This window comes from Xiphophorus couchianus, chromosome 1 (assembly GCF_001444195.1).
Source record: "Xiphophorus couchianus chromosome 1, X_couchianus-1.0, whole genome shotgun sequence".
Classification (NCBI taxonomy): Eukaryota; Metazoa; Chordata; class Actinopteri; order Cyprinodontiformes; family Poeciliidae; genus Xiphophorus; species Xiphophorus couchianus.
In genome coordinates this window covers 13,258,438-13,285,604 of record NC_040228.1, presented here as the reverse complement: position 1 = coordinate 13,285,604, position 27,167 = coordinate 13,258,438, and the positions used below count along the sequence as shown (strand labels likewise).

The window sequence follows — 27,167 nt, the reverse complement described above, 5'->3', positions numbered from 1 at the left end:
CAAGCCGCCACATAAAATAGGGTGTGTTCTTCTCACGGCTGTCACGAAGATGAACCTGGTTTCTCTTAATGCATGTTTATACCTCGGCATCCGTTCGGTTTTGCTCAAACTTGTTATCCACAAACTGCAACGCCCCATTATGAGTAATAAGCACATACAGGACTGTTGATAGGCTCATGGCACACCACCAGAGTATGTTATTATAAGCATACCTGTCTCACTACTCTGTTATGTAAAAAGTCTAACTCATACATGGAGTCCTTGTTTTTGATCAGTACTGCTGCTCATCAACATACTTTGTGTAGTTGTTCACCTTTACATACATTTAGCACAGATTATTTTGAACATTTTGTGTTCCATGTAGAGATTAAGAAGACATGCGTATAGAACAATGTTTTCATGTTTTGTCAAAAATTATTTATCCCTTTCTTAATGATGGTATCGTGGTAATCAACCCATTTTTATTAGGCATATTTCCACTGGTGAGGGCTTGTCACACCATATTCATACCCCAGAGAAACATAAGTCATGGATTAGAGGATCCTGAAATTGATCAATTTTAAGGACAAAAGAGTTAATGAGGGAAAAACATGCCATTTATTTTAGAAGGCTGCCACCAATTCTGTTATTTAAAAACTCATTTTTAATGTGGGATAAATTGTCCCACTGTATATTCATTTGATCTGATTTTACTACATTTTCAGTCAGACTCAATAGAACAGGGTTCCTCAAATCCAGACCTCGAGGGCCGATGTCCTGCAACTTTCAGGTGCATCACTTCCTCAGTATGCAATCAAGTTTTGCAGTAGAAGATTAATTTATTCAAATGTTTTTCTAACCTCTGTGTCACCTAATAAAATATATTTGTTTGAGATGTGATAAAAAAGTTTACTGTTCTAGTAAGAGACATTAGTAAAAATGTGAAAACCCCTTATTTAGGCTGACCTATCAGTCATACTGTGTGAACAGGCAGTTTCGCTCAGCTCCTCATGACCGCTCCTACCTCAGTCCTCCCACTTGCTCATGAATCGGTTCCAACCGGCTGGAGGTGACGGACGCTGTAGTTAAAATCAACAAAAAACAGAAGGAAAAGGACGTGTTCTGCTGATTCATGGCTGAGTCATCATGGGTGTTTCACATGGCACGACTAAAAAAAAAAAAAAAACTAAAAACAACTGCTTCAGGAAGTTCTGTTTCCCCTTCGCTGTTTCCCATCAACTTACTGATGTAGACAAGGCAAAATATAAACAATAGAGCCAATGACACCTTGGGTTGGGTTGTTTATTAAGGAAGCCATTTGTTCCCTCTAAAACGGCCTTGGCTGGCTTCAGGGAATCAAATCTAAATTTATTTATTTTGGCTGTAACCGCCTTCATGTCTTTTTAATGGTTTGTGTGACGACAGGTCATCTTGATCTTGGAAAAAATAAAATGGTATTTTAACGTGAAATATCTAAATGTAAAGTGATAGTTTTTGATTCACAGTGATCAAGTGAACCTCCAATTAGATTTTTTTTTTTGCAAAGTATGAACGTCTTCACGAAGGAAACACACGTACCTCTGTAGAGTTGTGCATTTATGGAAAAATACAATAAATCTCTGTGCAGCTCAAACAACTTGAAACAGATTGTAAAACAGAAATCTTTAAGTAGCCCATGTTACGACTAAAAGAACAGCTCTACTATTACAACTTCTCCTGAATGATATTGTTAGCTAATCGCGTCAACCTGCCCACATCATTCGTTATGATACAGTGATGAACAAATATCTTCAACATTACAAAACAAAAAATAATTTAGTTAACTTAAAACTAGTCACCTACAAACATGACCTTCCACAGGTATGCAGTTTCAGTACCGAGGCTTTGTGTTGATAAACTAACAAGCTCTGAATTAAATAATGTGTCGAACTCTTTGGATGACAGTACAAACTGCTACCGTTTCTTCACAGCGGTCTGTGCAGGACCACTTTGAAAGTAATTATGTATGCATGTATATGCTACGTTTTCTTCAGTCTCTTGGGATTACTCTGGAATCCATTGCGTGAGAGGAAAGTCCCAGCTTTCAAACACAACATCACTTGGAATCTCCCAGCAGGTGGACGATGAGTTCGTAGGTGGACAGGACAATGGCTGTGTTGGGGATTTGTCTGATTAGCTGCGGAACGAGTCCTCTGTAGAAAGCTGCGTAGCCTTCTTCCACAGCTATCAACCTCCCCGTCTGGAAGAAGTACTTGTACTTGCTACCCTCTTCTCTGAGCCTGGTCCTGATGACCTCTGTTTGGACACAATGAATAAATGGTTAGACAAACAGAAATACAGCAGGCCTCTGTTTGAGTTGAATATGCAGCGAATTTACCATGTGGGTAAGCTATGCAGGAAGCGCAGCCCTTCGAAAAAGCTGCTGCCATCATCAGCCGCAGGAAGTCTGATGCTCCTTTCTCGTTGTTTCCGTTCGGCGAGGCGAACTGGCTCTTGGCGAGTTGCTTCTTCAGCGTCTCGTAGATGAGGAAGCAGATCATGGTTTCCGAGATTCCAGCGTAGGACGCAGTCAGGCCGCGGTAGAAACCCCGTACTCCCTCCGTCCTGTAAACGTAGCGAGCGCACTGAAGCGCATTCATCTTCTTCTCTCCTCTGGCTCTAAAAGTCAAACCGATACGGATCGTTAGTGACAAGTTTATAATGGTCATATTTTCCATGAGGTAGAAGACGCCACAGGCAATACAACCGATTCAAGACAGGCGTTTAAGGTAAACGAGCAATTTGTGGTTGTTGTAGGTAGGTCGGCTTTCAAACGTTCTTAAACAGTTGAGGGAATAAAAGGCCACATCGTCTTGCTTTTATTGTTTAATTGGGCTGATTATGGCTCACTGGGAAAGGTATGATAGTCTACGCAATATTGAAAGTTGAGGGTTAGACTCCAGTTTCCTCCTCTGTCACAAGGGCAAGGCATGTGTTTCCAGTCCACAAAGTGGTTAATAAATGCATTGCCTATCAATTGTGGTTCTAGTGTAAAGTGCTTTGATTGGTACAAATATCCAAACCATTTCTATTTAGTGGGTCATTTTGAATATGTATCATAATAAAGGTCTCTTCTAAAGGATTTATCTTTCTCATCGTCAACAACCCACCCAAAAAAACAACAAAAGTCCCTCAAAAGAAATCTATCTGCAAACAACGTTAATAACAATGTTATCTTAATGCTAGAGATGCACCATTGGTTGTAGCAACTGGCAGGTCAAACATAAAAAATAGATTGTTTTGTTTTCAATAAAAGTGCCAAAACAAACTCAATATTTTGTCTATAAGCAGATCAACCAACAGCATGCACACGCTTTTTTTTTAAATTTTTGAGTTTGATGAATAACAGATTAAGAAGTCATATGCTGTCTTTTTATTCCACAAAAAAGTTGGCAGTTCTGCTATGTAGCTCTTATAATAATAATAAATAAAAAATATATAAAATCCCAAATGGTCAAACTGGAACCGACTGTCAGATACAAACGATTTTGGTGTCTTCCTGGAAAAACCTGGTCGCCTCATCTTTACCTATCGAGATATTTTTTCCCCCCCAACTTAAATTCAATACCAAAAAAATTAAACCATCCAATATTTACTACCAAAATCTCTCCTCAAAGACTGACTTAAAATCATCTACTGAAACAATCTGCTCACAGTCCTTCTATTCTTGACATGAAGCCTTTAAGATGCTTTTGGACATCAATGGTATTTCTGCTTCTGTTGTTTGGTGTGTCCAATTTTTAAGATAGATTATTTTCAGAATGCTCAAATTTCAGTGGAACTTGACAATTTGGTTTAACAGGCCAGACTACAAGCAAAAAGCCCTGGACAGGGGAAGACATGGACACAATTCACTCTAAGTGATTCGTTACCTTTATCCTACATAAGGAAGAAAGATCAATTCAATGATTTCCTTATTTCGGTCAATTATTAACCAGTCTAACTCAGCTTCTTCTGTTGTTCATATGGTTATTTATCCTTCAAAGAAGTGATAAGTATATAACCTACTTTTAGAAAAATGTCCCAAATTCACCTGCTTGCGTTGCAGGAAAGAACCCCGTCTTTACGGGCAGAGAGAGCAGACTTGTTTTCTGTGACCTTACTACTGCTCCAAACTTGGCAACGTAAATATGGCCAACTGGATGAAGGACAGTGCGTCAGTGGTGCGTATTTATAAAGGCAGGTCACACGCTCAGCCTCACGCACTGCAGAGCAGTGGGTCCGTGAACTCAGGCCCCCTAAATGGCTTCATTTGAAGGTCAATTATACTTTAACACCTGTCAGCCCCCTAATATAGGTGTTTGACACAACAACACTATGTGCCTAAGAATGTAAACAAATATAGAAAATACCAACAGGGAGCAGAACATACTTTTTCTCCAGCTGCATCCTTGTCTTGACCATCCAGATGGGGTTCATCAGAGAATTGGTAACAAAAGCTGAAAACAATGAACATTTTAATTTTAATCTTAAAGTACAAGATTCCACCATTCAAGCATGCCATAATAATGTTGGAGAAGCAACATTATTATGTTTAGGTTAATTAATAGTTCATGTTATCAGCTTTAATAAATAGTTTATATGGCACCGAATTGCACAACATTTCTGTTTCATTTATCGATTAGAGACACCGGGCTGCTCACCTGCAGTACCAGCTGAGGACATGTGCACCAGTCCACTGTTGGGGACAAACAGCCCGTTGAACATCTCCTTTGATTTTGAATATGCAGCAAAGTAAATGGCTCTGAAAGAGACAGAGAGAGAGATGCTGGTAAGGACTCTTAATTGGAAGCAGCTGCAGATAAGCTCAGAGTTTTACAATAAAAGTGCTTCGTCCACTCAATGCGAATGTGAAAGCGGAGCTATATATTGCAAAAGCGGAACAGGACTGTGTGAAGTTTTGATGGTGTGCCTAGAGGAATCTCTTTCCTAGCGCCAGCTCTCTCTGTTCTGCTTCTGGAACAAACTGTCGCTGCACGAGAACACGCTGAATAAGCACCGGCCAAGCCAGAGATGCCCACTGGGACGCTCTGCATTGAAATCTGTCGAAGCTCGCCAGCCTAACGAGCAGCGCATAATAACGCTGTGGCTACTATTCAACCACAGACGAAGCTTAAAAGTAACACATAACTCCCTTTCAGTGTTAAAGTCCAATCAACATCTAATGCAAGGTGAATCAGAAGGTATTTGGTACGGCAAGGTTATCAGCTAAAGGGAAACAGTGCAAAGTGCACAACTTTGTTGACACTAAACATAGAATAAAGGTGAAGTTGAGACATCATAGTATGTTCTCCTGTCAAAACTTTCCCTGTAGATTAATCGCCACCTATTCCTGGTATTATGTTTGTTATTCTGTCACACACACACAAACGTGCCCCGAGGTTTATGAAAAACTGCTGTCTCATGTTCACAGATGCATCACACGCAAACTGTATGGGACTAGGAAGCCGCTGCCATAACAACGGCTTCCTGTTTATGTAACAAGATAGGGTTTTTTTTGCCATTAAAAAAAAAAAAGAAGATAAATAAACAGTCTTGAGTTTTATTGTTTGCCCAAAGATTCAATTTAAACCTCTGGAGAGTCAAAGTTAAAACGCTTTATTTTGAATGTGCTTTGTTTATTGTCTTTGAATCCATTAAGCCATTTGAATGTGTGATTTCCATCTGCACCAACAGGCTGCTGTGTTTGAAATACACTTGGAGCAAAGATGCACAGCAAAGCGCGGCCTGAGGAACTGAGAAGTGTGCACAGTGAATCTGTTGTACCTTGAAGGGGCAACACCCACGAGATTCGGCCCCAGTCCTCGGAAAAGAGAACTTGGTCCCTCTTTTTCAAGAATTGATCTGTAATGAACACAAAGCAGAAACATTTAATACACTGATATGAATTAAACCAACTTTTGTTCATGTTTTTTTTGTTTTTTTTAATCAGGGGAATGCATGTGAGGACTCTGCTGCAATCCCCCTCATAGTTGCATCAGCTCAGTTCAGTGGATTCTGCTCTGAACTTCATGCCCTGGTTGGTGTCTGGCGAGTCACGTCAGACGCGTCCTCAGAGACATTTTAACCCTTTGAGGGAAGTGACCCATCTTTGCCATGTGACGGCCCACTCTGCCCTGCCAGAAACTGAGAAGAAGGGAGTGTTTCTGTAATGCACACTGTTAATCATGCAGGGTTCATGAACTCCACTCCTTTCTGTCACCGACACCTGACGCCTCTTCTCAAACAATGACAAACTGACCACTTTTTAGGTCGAAGCAATGCTCAATGTCAACGTTTCACTGTCGGAGCTCCATGAAATCTGTTTGTTATCATCCTTTTTATTGTGCGCCGCTTCTGTCCTAGTCTTTGGAAACAAATGTTGCTGCATCTTAAAACACAGAAGCTTAAAAAAAAAAAAAAGTAGACGATAACATTTCTTCAACAAGCCATATATAGCTCTTCATCTGTGGCTGCATGAAAAAACACATTCAATTCAATTTGTTCTGGAAATCAGTATAATTATGTAAATATAAAGTTACATTTTGAACAAGTAAACAGACACTGAAACATCATGACTCATTTTTTTAGATCAAAGTGATGTCCAGTGAAAAATAATTAAAGAAGAGCAAAGCAAACGGTTTCACTGATCAGTGGCTGAGGGAGTCTACATTTAATTTAATCGTTACAAGTTAGACAGTAAACACAAAATCTAATGAAATAAATAATAGCTCTAGACTTGACTTGATGATTTATTTGTTTGGCAGTTCTGGCGGATTATCTCCAATATTTACAGCCTAAAGCAGCCGGCGCCAGTTTAAACCAGTTCAGTTTGCAAACCTAGTCGTCCGAGCGTAACATAACTCCGCGCCTGACTAATACCCCTCCCTCATTCTCTCTCAACGAACTGGGGCAAAGTCTATTTCTTCTCAACCAATCACTGCAGACATGAAGATGGATCACTTCCACAGAAATCACAGAAATCAGTTTTAGTCGAATCACGAGGCAAGAAGAGGTTGTTTACACTTGAACAAACAGCGGGTTAAAGCCTCTAAACATTAGCAGGGCACAGTGTACTTAATCCTCACTTTATGTAAGACTAGATTAAAGGGCGTTTTGATTTAAAGATTATGAAAGTAACAGGATTCTGGAAGTGCTTCCAGGAATTTAAAAAAACATAATAAAGCTTTTTACTTTTGAGATAATTGGAATAATATATTTTTAAATTATTACACATTATTTCCAAACATCAATCTAAATGTTGTGGAGATAAACGCCAAGTTTCACCAGCTGCTGGGAAGGAACACGTTGTCCCTCCGTTTGCAGTTGGAACCATAAAACATCTCCATAGGCAGCTCGCAGAGTGCGCTGCGGTGCGTCACCGTTTGGCTGACAACATAAACAAACGTCTTACCGGAGCACCTGCAGCAGTCCCGGTGTAACCGTCCCGGGTCGGATAACCCCGGCGCCGCTGAGGGTTCCCAGCTGGACCTGGAAAACGGGCCGCAGGGTGAGGCCAGACGACTGCAACCGTGTCTTCAACACCTCCAGCGGGCAGGTGACAATGGCTCCCACTGTGCCGCTGCATCTATGAAACGAATCAGGACCGTTAGGAACTCGGCAAGCTTTGAGATGTGAAGATAAAAACCAAGTATGCAGCTTCTGTTGCCATTGGATGTGACTTATTAGCTTTCACTGAGGAGTGTTTTTCCATCAACGCGGAGCTGAAGAGCTACAGGCCAGGAGACCAATGAACAATCACGGTCTAAAGCAGTTTCCTCACTCCGCAGTGGAAATTATTCCGAGTGGACAAAACACATCTGGCCGACACGGTTCTTCAACTCAGACATCCTAATTGCACATAAAAAAGAAGCTTCTTCCTGAGGGAAGGCCTTTTAAGTGCAACATTTCAAAGTTATTCAACTGGTTAATAAAGCAGAACGTCTTTAACAAACAGTATAACCTCACCAGCAGCAAGTTTAGCAGACCAGAGCTTATTACACTAAGCCTCTCTGCTGTGTCATGTCTGAAGGACAAAGTCAAATATCTTGGGAAAAGTAACGACTGACCCAATTATCTCGTCACTGGAATCCAGTTACTCTGTTATTAATCCTTCAAGGAGCAATTAAAACTTATTACATTTTTCGTAAGGCGCACGCTGGTATGAGATTATTATGCAAGTACAGAGCTTTCCTACAATATTTACGTAAAAATAAAAAAATAAAAAGTTCATTTTCCTACTGCTTATAATGTTATTTTGATGTAGACTTAAGCAAAAGTAAAGAATAATAAATTTAGAACCAAGTATTAATTGCTTATTGTGCAGAATATTAGAGCTTTTGAAATTTTATTCATGAAACAACTACATAACGGCCTGACCTTTAGTCTTTAACTACCAGAACTGTGCACATTTTCCTCACCACCTGGCAATTCTGACAAAACCAAACACTAGCAGGTATGCTGAATTGTTGCGGGCATGAACAATTATCACAACAGGGAAGTAACTCTGCATGCAGCTAACAAGTCGAGCCAGGGCAATGACACCGGGCTTCAAATCAAAATGTTATTTAGATAAGAAACCAATGAATTTCAAACCAGTTCCCTCAAGATTAAAGTGCAAAATAAACAGTTTGAAAGCACAGTCTAATCATTTTGTGTCCTTCAGATCTAGAAAAGGCCAGTACTATAATAATAATAATGTTATCTATGCCATTCATTCATTACTAATTTTACATAAGCTTAAAAAGAAGCAGTGGTAGATGTCAAGCAAACCTTTTAAGTCTACGTCATCTTATACTGCTTCACTGTCCTGTTCCTTGAAGGGTACCAGTATAACATGCTGGTTTTAGATAGTTAACCAGTTTGGGTATCATCCTCTGGCCAACACCCTATGGTACACCTGTGATAGTTTTAAAATAGAGCATTACCTTAATGAGAGCGATGAACGGTACCAACACCTAGACTACTCATATTTTCAAAACAGACCGTTTCAAAAATTAAAAAAAAAAGAAAAAACCTTCAAATCCACACTACTGTCTGGCTAAAAAAGTATATATGGTATACTTTTTAATGTATACTAGCCGTCTCTTTGGACATCAACAAGCAGCTATGATTTTTGTGCCCACGAAACAATTTTGTTTTCGGTCAGAGGTTAGAACCAAGTTCACAATTGTGAGCATTAAAAATGTGTCCTTTCCTGGAGCGCATGATTTTCTCTCCCAGTGACAAGAATACAGTAATATCCTGGTGGCAAATCCCTGTGCTCCTGCTTTTTAGTCATTTTCTCCTCCTCCTCCTCTGGGCAGCATAGGAGAGTAAAATTACTCTGTTTTTTGAGAAAAAGAGGTCTATTATCACATAGAAAACCTTTAAACCACAATAACAGCATGACAGACATGTTTCCAGAACTTTGAAGTTATAACTTAAAAAAAAAACATGAAATACATTGCTAGAAGAAATTGCTGTCTAAACTGAACTACGGTAAATGTTTTTTTATTTTTGTTAAAATGTTTGTAATTCGGTCATTTTGTTACACCTCATCTTCAAAACAGGCACAGTTAATGAAACCATCTCTGTTCATCAAGTGCAGTTCACCTTCCAATTCTCCTAATAACCCATATATCAACTTGTCATCTCTTTTCAGATTTAGTAAAAGCTTCAACCTTTTGACAACAGATTAAGATTTAGTACAGTCGCTACCCATGACACTGACAAGCCTGATTTTACTGTAAACGTCTAATGCGAAACTGAAACGTTAAATGGCGCCATTAACAGGACAGGATTAAAAATAATTCCTCCTCCAACTGTGGCTTTTATTATGCAATTCAAGCTGCTTATTGTGTTGGCAATGTGCAGTTTTGAAATGCAAACATTGCGTGTTAAGGATTGTCGTCACCGTCCAGTCAGAGCAGCGGCTGCTTGCATAAGGCAGTGAAGGACATGTTGATGCTAACAGCTAGCTATAACAGCTAGCTATAACAGCTAGCTATAAATGCGGCCACATTGACAACGAGGGTAAAACAGCCAACCAAACCACGTCATTACGAAACCCGTTGAGCTGTTGTTTCACCTCTAAACTGACAGTAAATTGTTGAAATAAGACTGTCGGTCGTCGAGAAGCTAGCTGGCGCATCTCAGGCAACATTAGCGGCGGAAGATTAGCAAACTTCCGCATGGAGAGGGTTTCTGGGGAGATTGCGCCGGCCGGTCATTGTCCACCACGACCTTAATAAAGTCCTAAAACTAAAGTTCACAGCTTTCCCCACATAGCTTAATCGTCCTTTAAACCATTTACCTTACTAAATCAGTCACTGAATTAAAGAATAAAATAAAGAAAGACATTGACGGCACTCGAGAGGTTGCGCTGTGCTAACAGGAGCTAGCTGGATTTAACACGATCATAGGAATAAAATAAACCGTGTCGGATAAAAACAAGTATAATATTTAAAATAACGTTCACATATTTTCGGTTTACATAACCTTGAATTGACTTACCCCCCGGCGAAGAGATGCAGCAGAGTGTCCTTCTGTGCCATCTTTCCCGTGGGTTCAATTAGCCACCATGTTGCCGCTGGGGTCCGAGTAGAAACCGCGTTGAGCCGCAGGAAGAGAGACGGGGACGGAGTTTGGGTCACCGGTGCTCAGCAGGTCATCTGTATCTGCGTGTCCGACACCGTCTCCGGCGTTTTTGGATCTGTCAGCGGACAGCCGTGCTGCCCGGTTCCGTTCCATCTACGTAAAAGGGACGGACGGGGGTGTCGGCTCTGACGTGGACACATGTGCTCCTCTCCGTGTCTCCTTGGACTTTTTTTTTTCAAAAGTGTTGCACAATTAGACCACGAACACTAACACAACTTTAAAAAAAAACAACAACCGGGCAATACTTTGAACTGCTGACCTTGAGCAGCATTAGAGCAAAAAATAAAGCAGGCTCAATACCAGCATTGTACTTATAATTAGTGTTGCCACCTTCAGGGCCGGAGTTAGAAAGATAAGGACCCATGGGCAAGGGCCATTTTTGGTGCCTTTTCCAAAACAATAACAACAAAAAAACAGAAGAAGAATCTTACTCAAGTTTAAAACGTCCCATGTGAGATGGCTCCATGTTGCCCCCATCCAAAAAAAAATATACTATAGCTGCAGAATCTTTAAATATTTGAGTATTGTATACTTTAATAAAAATATGACAATATTAAAGTGCCACACTTCATACGACCCTAAGAGTTTCATACTTACAATGCTAGTAAAACATGCATGTTTTTAAGCACAGTGTTGGACCCTGGGATACTGCCGGCCCGGCCGTCTTTCATAAATGAAAAGGACGACCACCATGGCTGCATCGGCCATCTCTAACACAGCAGGGTGTCTGCAGCAGTATGCTTTATGCTGATAGTTTCGTAAAAGAGTGAACAGGAAAGCAGTCACTCATACACAGAGGTTGGTTAGCGTAGTACTAGTGAAGTTACACTTCAGTAAGAACAGTATTTCAACACATTTGTACTTAAGTAGAATTAAAATTAACCTCCCAAGAAATTACTGAAGAATAAATTAAGCAAGCTCAATATATATATATGTAACCGGATCCCTTCTGCGTTGTGCTGGTTATATATATATATATATATATATATATATATATATATATATATATATATATATATATATATATATATATATATAATTGTATATATAACCATATATATATACATATATATATATATGTATATATATAAGTTATATATGTATATATAACTCATCCATGCATTCATCTTCAGTCATATTGATTATTGCAACAGCGTCTTCACAGGTCTGTCCAACAAATCAATCAAACAGCTGCAGCTGATCCAGAATGCTGCTGCTCGCGTTCTCACTAAAACCAGGAAGATAGAGCACATAACACCAATTTTAAAGTCCCTCCACTGGCTCCCTGTAGCTCAAAGAATAGACTTTAAAATACTGTTGTTAGTTTATAAATCACTGAACGGCTCAGCACCACAATACATTAAATATCTGCTGTTGTTGTATCAACCTTCCAGAACCTCTCAGGTCTTCCGGTTCTGGTCTGCATCTCCAGAACCAGAACCAAATGAGGAGAAGCAGCTTTCAGCATCTATGCACCACAAATTTGGAACAAACTTCCAGAAAACTGTAAAACAGCTGAAACACTGACTTCTTTTAAATCTCAACTAAAAACCCACCTGTTTAGAATTGTATTTGAAATGTAATCAATTACAAATTTATGGATGGAACTTGACTTAATGCTTTGTTTTGATTATTGATTCTATATTGCATTGTGTTTCTGTGTTTGTAATGATGTAAAGCACTTTGAAATGTCTTGCTGCTGAAATGTGCTATACAAATAAAATTTGATTGATTGATTGATATATATATATATATATATATATATATATATATATATATATAAAATCGGCACAGATTTCTTGATCCGTCGTCTTCCGCTTATCTGGGATCAGGTTGCATGGGTCACTGATCGAGCAGAGAAACCAATACTAAGTATTTTTAAACTTTAAAACGGGTCAATTTGACCCGCAACATAACAGGAGGGTTAAGGAGTTAATTATTTCTTAATAAATAAGGAATATTTATTATTCCTGATAATAAATCAACAAATTGTTTTTGGACTTCATATTTGGTCTGTGCTTTGCTGCAATAAAACCCATGCTGCTCTTAATACAGACCGCTAAAAGAGATCTTTCCTGCCAACAGCCATCACCATCTACAATAACTTTTTTAATAATCTCTATTAATGAGTTACAACAATATTTAATTTCCCTTTGAAATAAATAAAGTATTTTTGAATTTGAATTAATCTGTGATCGCTTTAAAAAAAGTAAATAATTGGTGTATAAAGTGAGAAAAATGGTATATAACTGTACTTCAATAATCACGTGTGTCTAATGAAGGCTGAGGCAAAGCAACAGCTGGCTGATGTTACATTCACAGATGGGATACCCACGCTATGTGCACTAATGTACCCTCAAACCATCACCGATGCCAGGTTGAACGCTGCTGCACTGAACCTAACTCTGGGTTGTTCCCATTAATACATGGAAAGATGTGCAGCAAAAATAGTGCTCTAATGTAAATTTATATGCAATATCCTGAGACATAAAATAAGCTACTAGAACAACAACATGCAGGACATGCTGAACTATATGCTTATCTTGTACCCTTACTTCCTGCTGACATAATAGCTGCTAGAAATCTTCCATTAACCTGTTTACCTGGAATTAGTAGGGAGATAAGAAGAAAAGGCAAAACAAACTCCCCTATTATGACAGAAGGTCAGCATATGAACACAGACCATGAAATGTTGCATGTGTATGTGTAAAATCTTACATTATAGTCCATTTTCTCCTACAGTGTATCCACTAAAACAATGAAGGATATTTGCTGATAGGAAAGGAATGAAGTCACCTTGACTTCATTCCTGCTGTGACAAACTTTCAGCGTTTGTCCCAGCAGTACCCGTGTTATTGTTCCAAAACATCTCGTCAAACAAGACGCACTTGCACGTTCAGCTGTTTAAAATTATGACAGTGTTTTTGTTGGCAGCCAATAACAGGGCGAAAAACATGGTTTATTTTGCTTAATAAAGTAGTGCTGGATTATGTTTGTATATTCTTTTATAAGGAGTAGCAGTGCAGCGACTTACATTATGTAACAACAGGTGCACTTTCCTGCAGTCGTGCCATCAGGTCTAATTTAAACTTGTGTAAATTGTTGCACCTCTGACATTAGGTACAGCTGCTCTATTTTGGTATTTATGTCGCTGAGGTGCTACATTTAAGAAGCACGCAGCTCTCGTTCTGTAGAATAAACGTGATAGGGGGGTGTGTTTATAGGTGTGTGTTCAAACTGTGATCTGATTCGACAGAGACGAGCTGAGGAGGCGACTTCTTCCTCCTGTTTGTTGCATGTGTTTACACTGAGAAGCTTGACCAGTTTCTGTCAACAAAAGCAGAAATCAGGCCAAGTATTTGCTGTGCTTGAAATCAGATACAATTATAAAATGCCAATCACGCATCAACCTTTATTGTTAAAGGTTTTCAGGTTTTGGAAATACTGACACCAAGTGACCAGACGTTCAATGCACATCTGCCTTTACTTTGCGTTAAACTGTTAAACCCTAACTTTATTTCGGTTTTGCGTCACAACTTTTGCTGTTGATCATTTCAGTTACATCCAGCTTCATGAAATCTGCCTGCTTTTAGTTTTTTTGTTGCCAGCTGCTGTTCCTAATCCTGAGCCTTATGTAAAAAGATGAACAAATGCACGGATTAAAATCTCTGTGTAAAACTGTCCCAGACTGGACACAACGATGGAGCAGAAACCGAGAACAGCTGACTGCTCCTCGCCTTCAATAATACCCATTAACCCATGTATTCAACTTAATGGATATCTGGATACTCTTTTATTGAATAATACATCTTTTATTCCAAAATCGGCACAGATTTCTTGATCCGTCGTCTTCCGCTTATCTGGGATCAGGTTGCATGGGTCACTGATTGAGCAGAGAAACCCAGACGCTGATCAAACATTTCTGGGATCATATTCCCAAACTTGACTCCTTTCAACGTGAGCTGCAGATCTACTCTGATCCAGACTTGACTGATGGCATTCCTCCTCGTTTATAAGACTGAACTCGACCACCTCTATGAAGAATATCGTATCATCTGCTAGAACCCAGGATAGCTCATATCTCATGCTAGGATTATTTCAAACAGGACATTATTTGTATAGCACATTTCATCAACAAGGCAGTTCAAAGTGCTTTACATTATAAACACACACAAAAAAATCTAATGAGCCAGATATCAAAAATAAATATACCAAATAAATAAAACAAAAAACATAATAATGTGCTCATACCAATCAATATCAAAATTTTATGGGTTTAAACTTGTCCCAATTTTGATATTCAGCTGTTTTCTGTGTGTTTGAACCTGCAAACAAAGCAAACCACACCGCAGAGATAGTGAATCACATGTAATTACGTAACGATTATGTCTCCAGGCCAGTGACGTGCTTTGGTGCCCAGCAGAGCTCCCTTCTGCCATAAACTGAGGCGTCACATCTCGCTGACACTCGCACAGCTCTGCGCTATTTATGGACAGATTGCTTGCCGTCTAGTGATTCATTTTCTCAACAGTCTCTGAATTGTTTGGTTGTTCTAATTATGCAGGGAAATGATTTCACTTACTGGAGCTCAAGAGATGGTGTACCATTTTGTGGCAGATGTTAGACAGACGGAGACTTTAAAGTCAGACTCTTTTCCTTCCCACAGCTTCCTTCAAAAAGTACATTTGAAACCTGCCGCTGCATGGAGTCATCACAAAGAGCAAGACTGTGGCTCATAAAACTGGCAACTTGTAGTGACAAAAGATTTAATAAAATTACTTTTTGGTGATCTGTATGTACTTCCTTCTACATTATTTAATTTATCTTTTTCAATTTCAGAAAAAACTGGTCTTATGCAAGACATCCAAGATCAATCAAGTTATTTGTTTAAAGCCAGATACGAAATACAAGTCAGAACATTTTTCTGTTTAAAACTGAACTGTTAAGTTGACGCTTTTAACAAAAGTTTATTGCTCAACTAAAAATATATATATATAAAATATGGCTTATTTAAGAGGTACGCATTACAAAAATGTTCACAAATAATTTTCAGTGCATTTTAACAATTATTTGAAATATACTTAGTAATATGGATGGACAAAATAAATAATCAAATTCTTTTCATGGCAGGATTTTATATTTACTTTTAATACATGGGGGGGGGAAGTCTTTATTTATAAATTATTCTTTCAACATAGTACTGATTAAATCTAGAAAACCATTAAAACAATTCATACATTTTCACAGTAGGGTTTTCAATATAAGACATAATTTTATTGTTATACGTTTACAAAATAATCAGAATTGTTTTTTTTTTTTACATTGAACTCAATACAAAAGACCCAAATAAAGCCTTTGTGTGCCATAACTACATTTCCTGCAACCATTTTAAAAGTACCAGAAACTTGTAATATCTAAATCCGCCAGAAGAGGGCAGAAGCATACAATTGGTTTCAGAAATTGCCCTTTTTTTTCTAAAGATATTCACAGGGATTTTTTTCCATCTTTCAGATTCATTGTAGTTCTGAGGAAAGGTTATGACTAAAACTTTATAGTCAAAGCTGCTAAACAGAAACATATGTGGTAGATTTATATTTAGCTATTTACCATCTCTTTGTTCAGTGGTTAGAAGAAAGAAAGAAAACTGAACCTGAAATAACCACCAGCATGACGTTGACACAAGCTAATGGGGCAGAAAGATTGAAAACACACCTTGTGTGGGAGGAGCCTGATGATGCAGGACAGTTTGTTCATAAGAACACCATTCAACTCAGATGAAAACAGTAGGAGAAATTAATGAGGGCCAATTCTTTTTACACAGCACAATGGATGCAAAACAGAACACACAAATAACCCTGAGTTTATCGTCACCATTGACATCACACTGCAGCTCTTCCACTTTGACATTCCACTAGACCACAGGTGTCAAACTCCAGTCCTCAAGGGTCTGTGTCCTGCAGTTTTTAGATGTGCCACAGGTACAAAACACTGGAATGAAATGGTTTAATTACCTCCTCCTTATGTAGATCAGTTCTCCAGAGCCTTGCTAATGACCTAATTATTCTATTCAGGTGTGGTGCAGCAGAGACGCATCTAAACGTTGCAGGACAGTGGCCCTTGAGGATTGGAGTTCGACACCCCTGCACTAGATAAAGGCTAACACAATTTGAACAAAGCACAGCCATGTTTTTGGGCTGTGGGATGAACATGGGCTGGAAGAAGAGTGCTGCTAACTGCACCACTGTCGCCTGTAGCCGAATACTAGACATCACTTTTAGATAGGATTTGCTATATTCGACAGAACAGCCTGAGCAGGCAGAATAACAAGTCTGATCCAATAAGAAAATGAACACCACAGACAATGTGAAATAATCTTTAATAGATACTTACAAACAAATTTACACAAAGTAATACAAATCAAGTGGAAGCAAGCAAGGAAAAGTAGGGTGTACCACTTATACACATTTAAAAACATACAAGTTTATGATATGGCATTTGACAAACTGTTGGCAATCTGACCTACTTCCATTACATTTGTGCAGCACTCTGTAGATTGTCGCTTTCTGTTAATATGGTGCTTTAAAACCAAAGTTTATCAAGTCAGGCACCTACAAAGCCAGCTTCCAAAACCCCTGGCCCCCAGCTTTACACTTCATAGACAAACAAGACATCATGGTTCATGGTTTTCTGCCAGTGGGGCCCAAGAGTCAGCAAACATTTACATGTTCTTTTTTCCTCCTTTCTTTGTTTTAATATGTGCAAATCAGTGCTCAAACATGGAGATTATGAATTAAAAAAAATGCTCTTGGGCCTCAACAGCACATGGTCAAGAACTACTGCACTAATAAAAACAAGGAGTGACAAAAATGATAAAAAGTAGTTTGTTGAGAAGAGTTTCCTGCAGGTGCATGCTACAAAGAATCACAGTGACATTATCTTTCTGTAGAAGACTGCTGATGATATTCCTGCACCGCAGCAGCTGAGCGGATACATCCATGTTACAGAGAGACCGTTTAAGAGCAGCACAGGCAGTGAGTGCCCTGTGCTGCTCTTAAACGCACTCAGAGCACCAGTAACTCTATAAAATGGTCATCAACTCTTTCCTGTGTCATGTGAACAGCAAATATATTTAAAAACCAGCTCTAAAACCCAGAATTTTATAATGCTTAATTTGAGACTGATGCGAGTGTACTGCCATCTTGTGGCCAGATAACAGCAGTGCACTACTGTGTTTACTGTGTTTTTGGCTCAGCGTCGTCTCAGCACAATTTCATTCAGATTTCCAAGGCTACAAAGACAGGAATGCATAACTCAGGCTTGGAGGTCACAGCAGATGCCACATTACCCTACAAGCTAAAAGTGGTTCACCAGCACGGTGACTGTCAGGGCATCAGTTGGATCAGTGTGTGCATAGTACTCAGTGATTCCTGATTTTACAAAGTTAAAGATTACAATTGAAAAGAGTCATAAAAACAGGATAAGAAACTCGAGAGGAGTTTTGCAACCGACAGAGAAGCGTACTTGCTGATTCACGCAGGTGCCTACATCAGTCCTGGAGGCTTCAGTAATGCTGCCAAACGGGTTGAACCCAAGGACGATCCCAGAGAAAGAAACAAGGGAGTGCAGAATGTGTTTCGTCAGTCAACTTCGTCATTGGTAGAGCAGGTAGTTCTTGAGAGAGGCTGGCAGGGGAAGTCTGTGGATTTCACTCAGCCGGTCTCTTCCTAACGCCACCCTCACCGAACGCCTGCATAGGTCCATCAGCGAAAGAGGTTCAGCTAGGGGAAGACAAAAGAGGCAGATGGGTGAGGAAAAGGATTGGCTTGCAGGGACTGTGTTGTTTAATTGGTCAGCAACTGTTACCTTCTGTGACCTACATAAGAATCAATGAGAATAGTTACAGTATGAACATTAAACTGGAAACCTGCTTGGCTTTGTAAGCACTACATCAAGGTTTCAAATAAAAAAAAGAAGAAGAAAAAAAAACATACAAAACTGTCAGCTGGCTGAGGAAAAAAAAATAAGACATCATCGTTTTCATTCCTTATGAGCAAGTTAAATTCAGCGGATCAAAAGAGTTCAGGTTTGAAGCAGCTGAACCAGAACAGGAACCATAATGACGTGAAGGCCGTCACCCATCCTTCTGGTTAAAGTTGGGTTGTGTAATTGGAATTAGCGGCATGTAGATTCACCATCCAACTAAAACAAACACAAGGTCCCCACACATTTTGATCTCATGTCCAAAATGGTTGAAAGTTTGATTCCATTTGTTTATACTCAGTTAAATGGATTAAAAATAGCTTTAAAAATAAAATAAAAGCCTGGTACAATACTTTTAGTTTTACAATAATTCTGCACAGCATCAGTCGCTCACCAGTTGTGAACACTGATGTGCTTATGTGGGAATAATTGTTTTAATTATAAATAAAATTACATCACATCATACTTGTTGTCCTGCCCTATGCCTGCTTGCAAATAAAATCGAGACTATTTGAAGTACAATTATCTTATAAATTGATGGGAGTAAGAAATGTACAAAAACCCAAAGAAAAAAATCTAAGCTTAAATGGCAGCCAGTGGTTAGAAATGAGAATCTCCTTTGTTCTAAACAGTTTTTCAAAAAGGGCAAAATCTTTGATTTATACAGTCAGATAAACATCAAGGAGGCAAAACATACAAAGTATTGGAAGGATGCAGTGTGTGCCCACTGCAGGAGTCGAGCCCACACAGGCAAATTGTGCCCCATGTTTGGCACAAGTTACCAAATCTATCCAGGAAGTAGGTAGATTTTCCAGCTGCAAACTTTCTGTAGGACGCATCAGTCAAGCTGTCAGATAAAAGACTTGGTAACTATTGTTCTGATGAGGAGGAGGAAGAAACTCACTGCAGCTAAGAGGGTGTGGGTTTTTATCAGAGTTCAAGCAGGCCTGTGTTGGAGCCACATCGGCTACAAGTCTACCTCTGAATAGGGAGCATTGCCAAGTCTGAAAATGGTTTCCATCTTAAGGCGTGGGATCAGCTCTGCTCTTCAGCTAAAAGAGAGACTGTCACTTCAAACTGTAGATTGGTTTTGTGAATAAGAGATTATCTGTGGTGCTTTTCTTGCATAGGCACAAAACTAGGTCAAGGGATCTGAGTCAAACATAAAAATCTAATGAGTACAAAGCACTTGGGACAGATGGGTAATACACGGTCTAATGTGCACCAGTGTTTTCAGACCAGAAAGCTGGGCAAATAGGATTAATCCAGTTTTAGTGTACTTGCTTTAATCTCTGTGATACTGAGCAGCATCAGTTTTTGATCCTGAACAACCAGGAACCTCTTGATGTTTCACTAACATCTATTCAGGAGGCTTCCCAACCAACTACTGGAGCCAAAGTACAGTTTGTGACAAAATAGGGCAGTTCCCCTGAAGACCAATCTTTACAGTGAAAAGTCCTTCTTCATAAGGACACACAAATCCCTGACATGATGAAACAGCAAGTCGCTGAAAGCATCACATAAATAATTCACCTGATCAAACTGCAAAGCACATTGCAGATAATTTTGAGCTATAACCAGTGCATAAGAAGGGTTTCAAATAAAAGTTCTGCTGTGCTTTAAAGGAAGCCTGTTTTGATGTGAGGACAAGGCATGGACTGTTTGACCTTAGTTTACAGCATCAATAAATCCTCTGGTTATAAAATCTCCATATACAGCCACACAGTCGCTCATGGCAACATAATACGTTGAAACATTTACAATTCATACTTACGATCAAGTCCATTTATGTACCGGATTCGTATTTCACAGTGTCCCCACACGGCGCTCACTATTGGGTACAGCTTCTTGCCTTTGAGTCCTCTAAAAGCCACTCCGAGATAATGTCCATCCACTATGTAACCCAGAGTGCCCTCGTCCATGTCCAAAACCACCAGGAGCGAGTCTGGTATTATGAAGGTGTCGTCTGGCTCTAGGAAGGCCGGGTAGGTTTTTCCTGGAAGGTTCTTGCCATCGTGGTAGAGTTTACTTCTGCACAGGTCCCAGCCCCAGGATTCAGAGTTGCTCCCCACCAAAGCCGTGTAGCCCACAGAATGCAGAGGGGCGTCGCTCGTCCCAACGCCAACCACCGCGTGCGTGCCCCTCTGACGCATGGCCCAGTTGATCTCCCATACGTGAAGTCCCCTTGTGTAGCCAACACGCCCCCGGATGGCGTCCGTGCTCTGCGCCACAGGGTGCCTATGGAACACCAGCTTGTTGTCGTCCTTCACAAAAACATTGAGGGAGCGGTCGTCGCTGTTCCACGAATGCTGGATCTGAGTGTCCAGGCTGGCGGGCGGCATGTCCAGCAGAAGGTCTAGACGAGATGGCTTGGTGTGACTCAGGGCTTGTAACTCCAATGTTAGGGGACTGAATGCCGGATCCCGCATGTCAATAGTTTTAATGCCACCTGGGACTTTCTGCCCCATGCTCCAGGTGGGTATAGCAGCTCCTCGATCCCCACCTTTTTCTCCTCCCCCCGCCTCAAAGACTAATGGGGGGAGTGTTCAGCCTCAGAGCCTCTCCTCCGCCGTGCTCCTGCAACCTGGGATGCGTCTGATGTGGACCACCAAGACGAGACGTTAAGGACCAGTCTGGACAGTTGAGAGATGAAAGCACAGAAAACAAGTCAGGAAGTTTGTTTTTCTTGTGTGTAGACTTTAAATGTGAACATCAGGAGTAGAGAGGTGAACATTTTGTAGCCAATTTCCAAACTGGAGTGTCTGTTTTTAAAGACTACAAACATTTAAATATTTTTCTAACCCTTTTAGTGTGAGTGGTCATTTGGACAAGGGTTCACTATTATTTTAAATCAGTAAAAATGATTATGGAATTAAGATTTGAATCGTCCATAGCATATTATTTTCTCAATTAGCATGGTTAGCATTACTTAAAAACACCAGTCTGAATGTATTTGCTTGGTTGTAGAACTTTGCAGTAACTAATGTTTCTTGGAAACATTAAGTTACTCCAATTCCAGCAAATTTCACAACAGACAAAGCTAAAAAGATTCAAACAAGCCCCATTCACACCTTGAAATAGCTAAGTGTGAACAGAAAAATGTGATAAGATTTATAGTGACTGATAAATTTTGATTAGTAATTGTTTGAAAAACACCCCAAAATTGACCATTAATTTTTACTTAGCATTACCAGAGAAGGGTCATTTCACATTTCTACCTTTGGAGCCCAGAGACGGGTCGACTGACCTGAAGGATTTTAGCTAGCATCCTATAAGCAGGTGTGAACAGGCGCTTTTGTTCTGTAAATAAGGCCATTACTGGCGCACCAAAGGAAGGGGGAAAGCTTAACTCCCAACTAACTGTCTAGTTAGTTCTATTCAGTATATTGTATTTTATAATGTCCAATGCCTTCTGAGTGGTGAACCTCTTCTGCATTTTGTTTCTTGTGAACTAAATAGGTGAAGCAGTCACCTATTTATCCTCCACAGCACAAAAGGCTGCATGAAAATTTGCATGTGCTAAGTCTCCCAGATCTCTTTTGCTTACACTTTTTGCATGATTTTTTTGAGGTGGATCAACACAATTAATTTGGTTAGTTTATTTCTAAACTGTCATTTTAAACCCACTTAGCTTTATTTAAAAGAAGAACATTACTAATTTCTTTTAGAAAAACCTTTGCATATTTCTTGAAACAGATTGTATGTTTTGCAAACTCTATTTACATTTGGCAAAATGACCTGGATAATGCAGCACTACATCATGGATCAGCTGCAAAAGGTCACATCTCTCCAAAAACACTTCATGTATGCTTCAAAACTAAACTGAAGAGCACTACCTACAGGAGAGTCTACTGTAGAGCTGCCTCCATCATAGATCGCACCCACCCCCAACATGGACTATTCACACTCCTACCTTCTGGCCTGACGGTCAATGGCCACATTTACAATTGAAAAAGGGATGCTAATTTGAGCCATCAGAGTCGTCAGTTTGGACTCAGGGTCTTTTGACCCTCTTTCGGGACTTCAGGGGGGAGGTCGAAAACCCTGGTAATGCTAGTTTAATATTTTCACCACTGTTGATTCCTTGAGACCTTAGATATTTAATCATACTTATAAATATGATTAAATAGTTACTTCATATGGAAAAAGGGAAAATAGCGACGCATCGTCACTGCAGTCAGCTTATCTAAAAGGTATAAAACGTACTAGCTAGAATACTGTAAATAAAGGATATTTTCTTAGAAAGCCCGGATTATATGGATCAGTGGATGCAATCAGTGAATTTCATTTCTGGTACTGGTCATTTCAGCTGAGGGCTTTTCTTTTAAAGATATTTCATACAATGCACAAAATCTCTGTATGTGGAATATCCAGCCACATTTATGAAGCAGTGGGTGAGTAAATTAATAAAGGTGTGCAAGCAAGCCATGAACTATTTTACTGCAGTGCTGTTTAATGAGTTAAAGTTTCTGTCTGCTGCTGCTGCTGCTTTATGAAGCGCCACATTATCTATGTTTAGTTGTCTCAGTCAAATTATGTCTGCTAAAGTAAGCTTCAAGAGTTTGGAGATGAAACAACCCAGAAAACGTGAACCGAGACACTCAGCCAAGTTGGTGCCAGTCCTACACTGTAGTGCTCGTGACTGAATGTTTCATAATTAGCAGACATGTAGCTCATTCAGGTGATGGATTACTCTGTGACATGGGTGTGTGTTTATTTCCATATAAAGCAGGTAACTCATTCTGACATGCCTCTGTAATGTAAAGGTGCCAACAGCTTCTGTGCTTCCTCCAACTTTACATTTAAACACCTCATGAATACTCAAAATAGTTAACCGTGTCTTCTTCTGTCATTAGCAACTTCTACACTGCAGAGTGTTGCCATCAAAACCCAATACACAGGGTGTTTACTGGCTACAAAGGACAGATGAAACTAAAATCATCTGACTCCGGTCCCCAGCAGATTTCTTTTTGCAGCCGTCATGTAATTCCAAAAACAAAGAATTAGATCTAATGTTTACATCTACCAAGAAACGGTATGTTTCAACTGAATCTAGTTAAAAGCGGGCAAAAACCGAGAAGCTGCAGGGCTGCAAGTAGCCTCAAAAGTGTCTTTGTTCTCATGTGATTCTTGGAGAGAGGGAAAAACATGTTAGGACAACAGTGTCCCAAGAAATCCTGAGACACAACCAGAAAACCTGCGTCGGCTGTCGTGCAGCCTTTAGAAAACTGTAGAACTGTCGGCATAATGCATTTATGAATAACTTTCTCGGTTTCGCTTAACATCTTCGGTTGTTTGACATTGTTTTTTTCCCCTTTTATCAGTTCACCACAACATGAAGCCAACCCAGAGGAACAAGATCAACAAGTTTCTGTTATTCAACAGTCTAACGTCTGTTAGACTGAGATTAACTATAATAAACTGATTACCCAAATAGAGGAAGCCGTTAAAACTTTAAATATTGAGTTTTTCAGCTGATGTGAATGAAGTCTTTAGAAAGAAGAGACTGAAGTTATGTATTGTACACAACAAGCCTCAACACGCCAACTTCTTTGTGTGTTTTTTAAAGAATTTGAGTTGTCAAGGCAATTTGAATCATATGCCACAACAGACAGAGTTGAAGCATTATTCTTCGAATCCGAGGGACTAGACCAGATCTTGCTACAAAAACAAATAAAAAATTTAAGATGATTCTTAATAAAATTGTGTATTTTAAAAAGGCAAACATCACAAAATATGTACATTTTAATTGCTGGAACTTGATTCACAGCCAGATTTATGAGTTCTACTGTTAAACTCTATAGCTTTTATACAACTTTAGAAAGAAGAAATAATTTTTTTTTTGTGAATTTACAACAAAACATGTCTATGAGGAATAGTATTGTCTATGGAGGCATGCGATTTTTAAATTGTTCTATGTAAATAAAGATAAAATTGGGTTGTACAAATATGGGTGAGAAACATCTAAACCTAATTTGATTAGTTGTCTCATATCACAGAGTTTTCCACCTTCTCTTAATAAATAAGAAAAGGCAACATAATGAAGTTAGTTTTACTAACTAATCGAATAGCCCTGACACAACACTTAACATAACCCAAGGACTTTAAGGATATGAATGCAACAATACAGAGAAGACCAATACATGTAATATATGTGAAACTGAAAAAGATTAGTAGAAATGTTGGGGTACATTTCCTTATAAGGCAACAATATTCTGCTAAAATAAAAGTGAAACATTCTCCAATAATAAGAAATGGCTTCATAAACGTATCTAGATAAAGTAAAAAAAAAAAAAAATTCTCTGGCAAATATATGGCTTTTCATTTTCCCACCAAATACCAAGAGCAGCTCAGATGTGACAGGACACCATTTTATGACTGAGGTGTTAACACACATCATGCGTTCATTTTACAAAAAGATTACAGATAACGCAACATACTCTGGATCAAAATTTCACTTTACAGTACCAACTGTATTTTGCTTTATTTTTGTATTTTTGCTGTATTTTGAATCTCAAAGGAGATTTTTATGCAGGTGCAGGTCAATCTGTGCCTGACTGTACAGCAGTGCCACGGCACAGAGCGTTTTGTAATGTGGAAAATTATGCTGCTGGGAAGGCCACTCTAATTAAATTGTAGACAAGAGTTCATTGAACACCGCCTTGGCTCTTCTTCTAATGCAAGTAAACAACCATTTAAATGGGTCATGTCTTCTCACTGATTGGAAAACAGGAGGGAAGAAAAAGCAGGCAACGGGTGGCCTGCATTTCAATGTAAACCATCTTCTTTTCATTGGCTGTCCAGCATTCACAAAGTAAGAAACATGTTAATTTTCACAACCTTTGGGCAAGGACTTTACCATTATTCCTCTCACCGCTAAACAGAGTACATAAAACATCTCTCCACTTCTTACGTTGTAAATTATTACAAATATAAACACTGCAAGTAGTAAAAGCTGGCTTGTGGCTTGCTTTGTTTTGCAGGCTAAAAGCCTGGCCTGACTGGGGCTCCTGGGCCCCTGGTTTGGGTTAGAGTTGATTACAATGCAAGAGGAAGGGCTCATTGAATTTGCTGAGCCAAGGAAACACTTGTTTTGCATGTAAGGCTCAATTTAAACTGTGCCCAGTTTAAATTAGGAAGATTGTTAATTGGCACATTTGGGTAAAAGTTTACCAAAGTCATTATCCTTTTACCAGTGAGAAGAGCAAAACTCTTGCACGCCATTTAGCTTTCAGGACATGCAATGTTTTATCTTGATAAGGCTAAAGAAAAAAAAGGAGGATTTTTACTCAAAGTATACTTTTTTACTTCTAAACTGTACCATACCCCTATCCCAATTCGTTTTGGAAAGATACTTTAATTTCCCAGATCACCCTATTCTGGCATATACCGACTTCCTTTGTGCTCCCTATTGTCCAAGTTTAGGGATGTTTATACCAAGCCCTCAGGACAGCTTACATCAAAGACTGCACTGATTATACTGATAAGACAATGCAGGTTCAACAGAATGAGGTCACTTTTTTCCCCCTGTTACTTTTAGACGCGTTTAATCTTAAAAAGAAAACTACATGCGTTACTTGTAGGTTGAGAGTTACCCTTTATCATGTGACCCACAAAAGCAGTGCTTTACGGTTCTACAAAACCTGAAACACAGCTATGAACTATTAATGTCTACCTGAACATTGTGTTTAACAAGACGACATTCTGAAAGCTGTTCATAAGGTTCCCGGTTAGCCACTTTCACCCTCCCTTAACTTCAACTCTGTAAATAACCACACTTCCCGTTTAAAACAGGCGAAGACACTCACCTCTTCACAAAAAAACAAACAAAAAAAGCTAGTTACTCTTCGTCAGTACTACCAGCTGATAAAGACTAAAGCAAGTCCTTGAAATGTTACATATAGTTTTAAATGTTCCGGCTTGTTTTGTCGAAGAGTAATTCGTTCAAACAGGAGAGCAAGTGACCATCCGTGGGCCTACTAACTGCTGAGCTTGCCATGTTAGCCGTTGCTAACGCAGGCTAGTCGCCACACAAGCGCTCGTTGTTCGGCGGGACGCCAAGCGAGTAAACCACAACATTGGAAACCATTAGTTTAAAGCCTTGTTACTTTTCAACAGCTTGCGTTAAATCGAGTCGCGTTCTGTATTAAATAAATTGATAAAGACAGCGACACAAACCTGCTGTGATTAGCATAAATATAGCAACATAACACGGCTAATCCTACCAAGAGGCTACATAGACAAAACACGGATATTTAACAGAGCTACACTGGACGTTAGGGGACCGGGAGTCCTTAACGGCCAGCCGTTGCTTGCCCGACACCAAATTAGTATTTAGGATGTGAAGAGAGGAACACCGAAAGCAAAACAGACGCTTAAATGAACAGAGAAAACTGACCTCGTTTAAGTTGCCAGGCGGCGATTAGTAGCAGGGGGTCGGGTATCTTCGTCTACTTCATACCAGGTTTCCTTGCTGTTTCACCTTTTACCGTTTGAGCCCCCGACATGAATTAAGTGAAATGGTGATGACTGCTCTGACATCGCTCGAATCA

General features: G+C 39.4%; 2 protein-coding genes and 1 long non-coding RNA gene across 3 annotated transcripts; all 3 read right to left on the bottom strand.

The window, feature by feature from the left end:
* Positions 1-417: 417 nt before the first annotated feature.
* On the bottom strand, positions 418-22,074 carry LOC114148089 (uncharacterized). The gene is made up of 3 exons (XR_003596210.1): positions 21,797-22,074; positions 16,618-16,623; positions 418-428 (listed from the first exon to the last, which is right to left on the bottom strand). It is a non-coding gene; the product is annotated as an uncharacterized LOC114148089 (long non-coding RNA).
* slc25a33 (solute carrier family 25 member 33) lies at positions 1,558-10,759 on the bottom strand. Its single transcript, XM_028022995.1, has 7 exons — positions 10,492-10,759; positions 7,412-7,585; positions 5,785-5,862; positions 4,662-4,762; positions 4,391-4,457; positions 2,357-2,637; positions 1,558-2,274 (listed from the first exon to the last, which is right to left on the bottom strand). The coding sequence occupies exons 1-7, from the start codon at positions 10,530-10,532 to the stop codon at positions 2,075-2,077; spliced, it is 942 nt and encodes a 313-aa protein (XP_027878796.1). The 5' UTR covers positions 10,533-10,759; the 3' UTR covers positions 1,558-2,074.
* spsb1 (splA/ryanodine receptor domain and SOCS box containing 1) lies at positions 17,173-27,167 on the bottom strand. The gene is made up of 3 exons (XM_028023005.1): positions 27,014-27,167; positions 20,390-21,248; positions 17,173-18,413 (listed from the first exon to the last, which is right to left on the bottom strand). The coding sequence occupies exons 2-3, from the start codon at positions 21,081-21,083 to the stop codon at positions 18,286-18,288; spliced, it is 822 nt and encodes a 273-aa protein (XP_027878806.1). The 5' UTR covers positions 21,084-21,248; positions 27,014-27,167; the 3' UTR covers positions 17,173-18,285.

What these genes read in the sequence shown, in the direction of transcription:
- spsb1 (XM_028023005.1), bottom strand. Translation starts at nt 21,083, where the DNA reads ATGGGGCAGAAAGTCCCAGGTGGCATTAAAACTATTGACATGCGGGAT. An exon ending in GTACATAAATGGACTTGATC is followed by an intron (nt 18,414 to 20,389) that starts GTAAGTATGAAT and finishes GTCTTCCCCTAG; the next exon opens with CTGAACCTCTTTCGCTGATG.
- slc25a33 (XM_028022995.1), bottom strand. Translation starts at nt 10,532, where the DNA reads ATGGCACAGAAGGACACTCTGCTGCATCTCTTCGCCGGGGG. An exon ending in CTGCATCTCTTCGCCGGGGG is followed by an intron (nt 7,586 to 10,491) that starts GTAAGTCAATTC and finishes TTCGTTTCATAG; the next exon opens with ATGCAGCGGCACAGTGGGAG. An exon ending in GTGGGTGTTGCCCCTTCAAG is followed by an intron (nt 4,763 to 5,784) that starts GTACAACAGATT and finishes TGTCTCTTTCAG; the next exon opens with AGCCATTTACTTTGCTGCAT.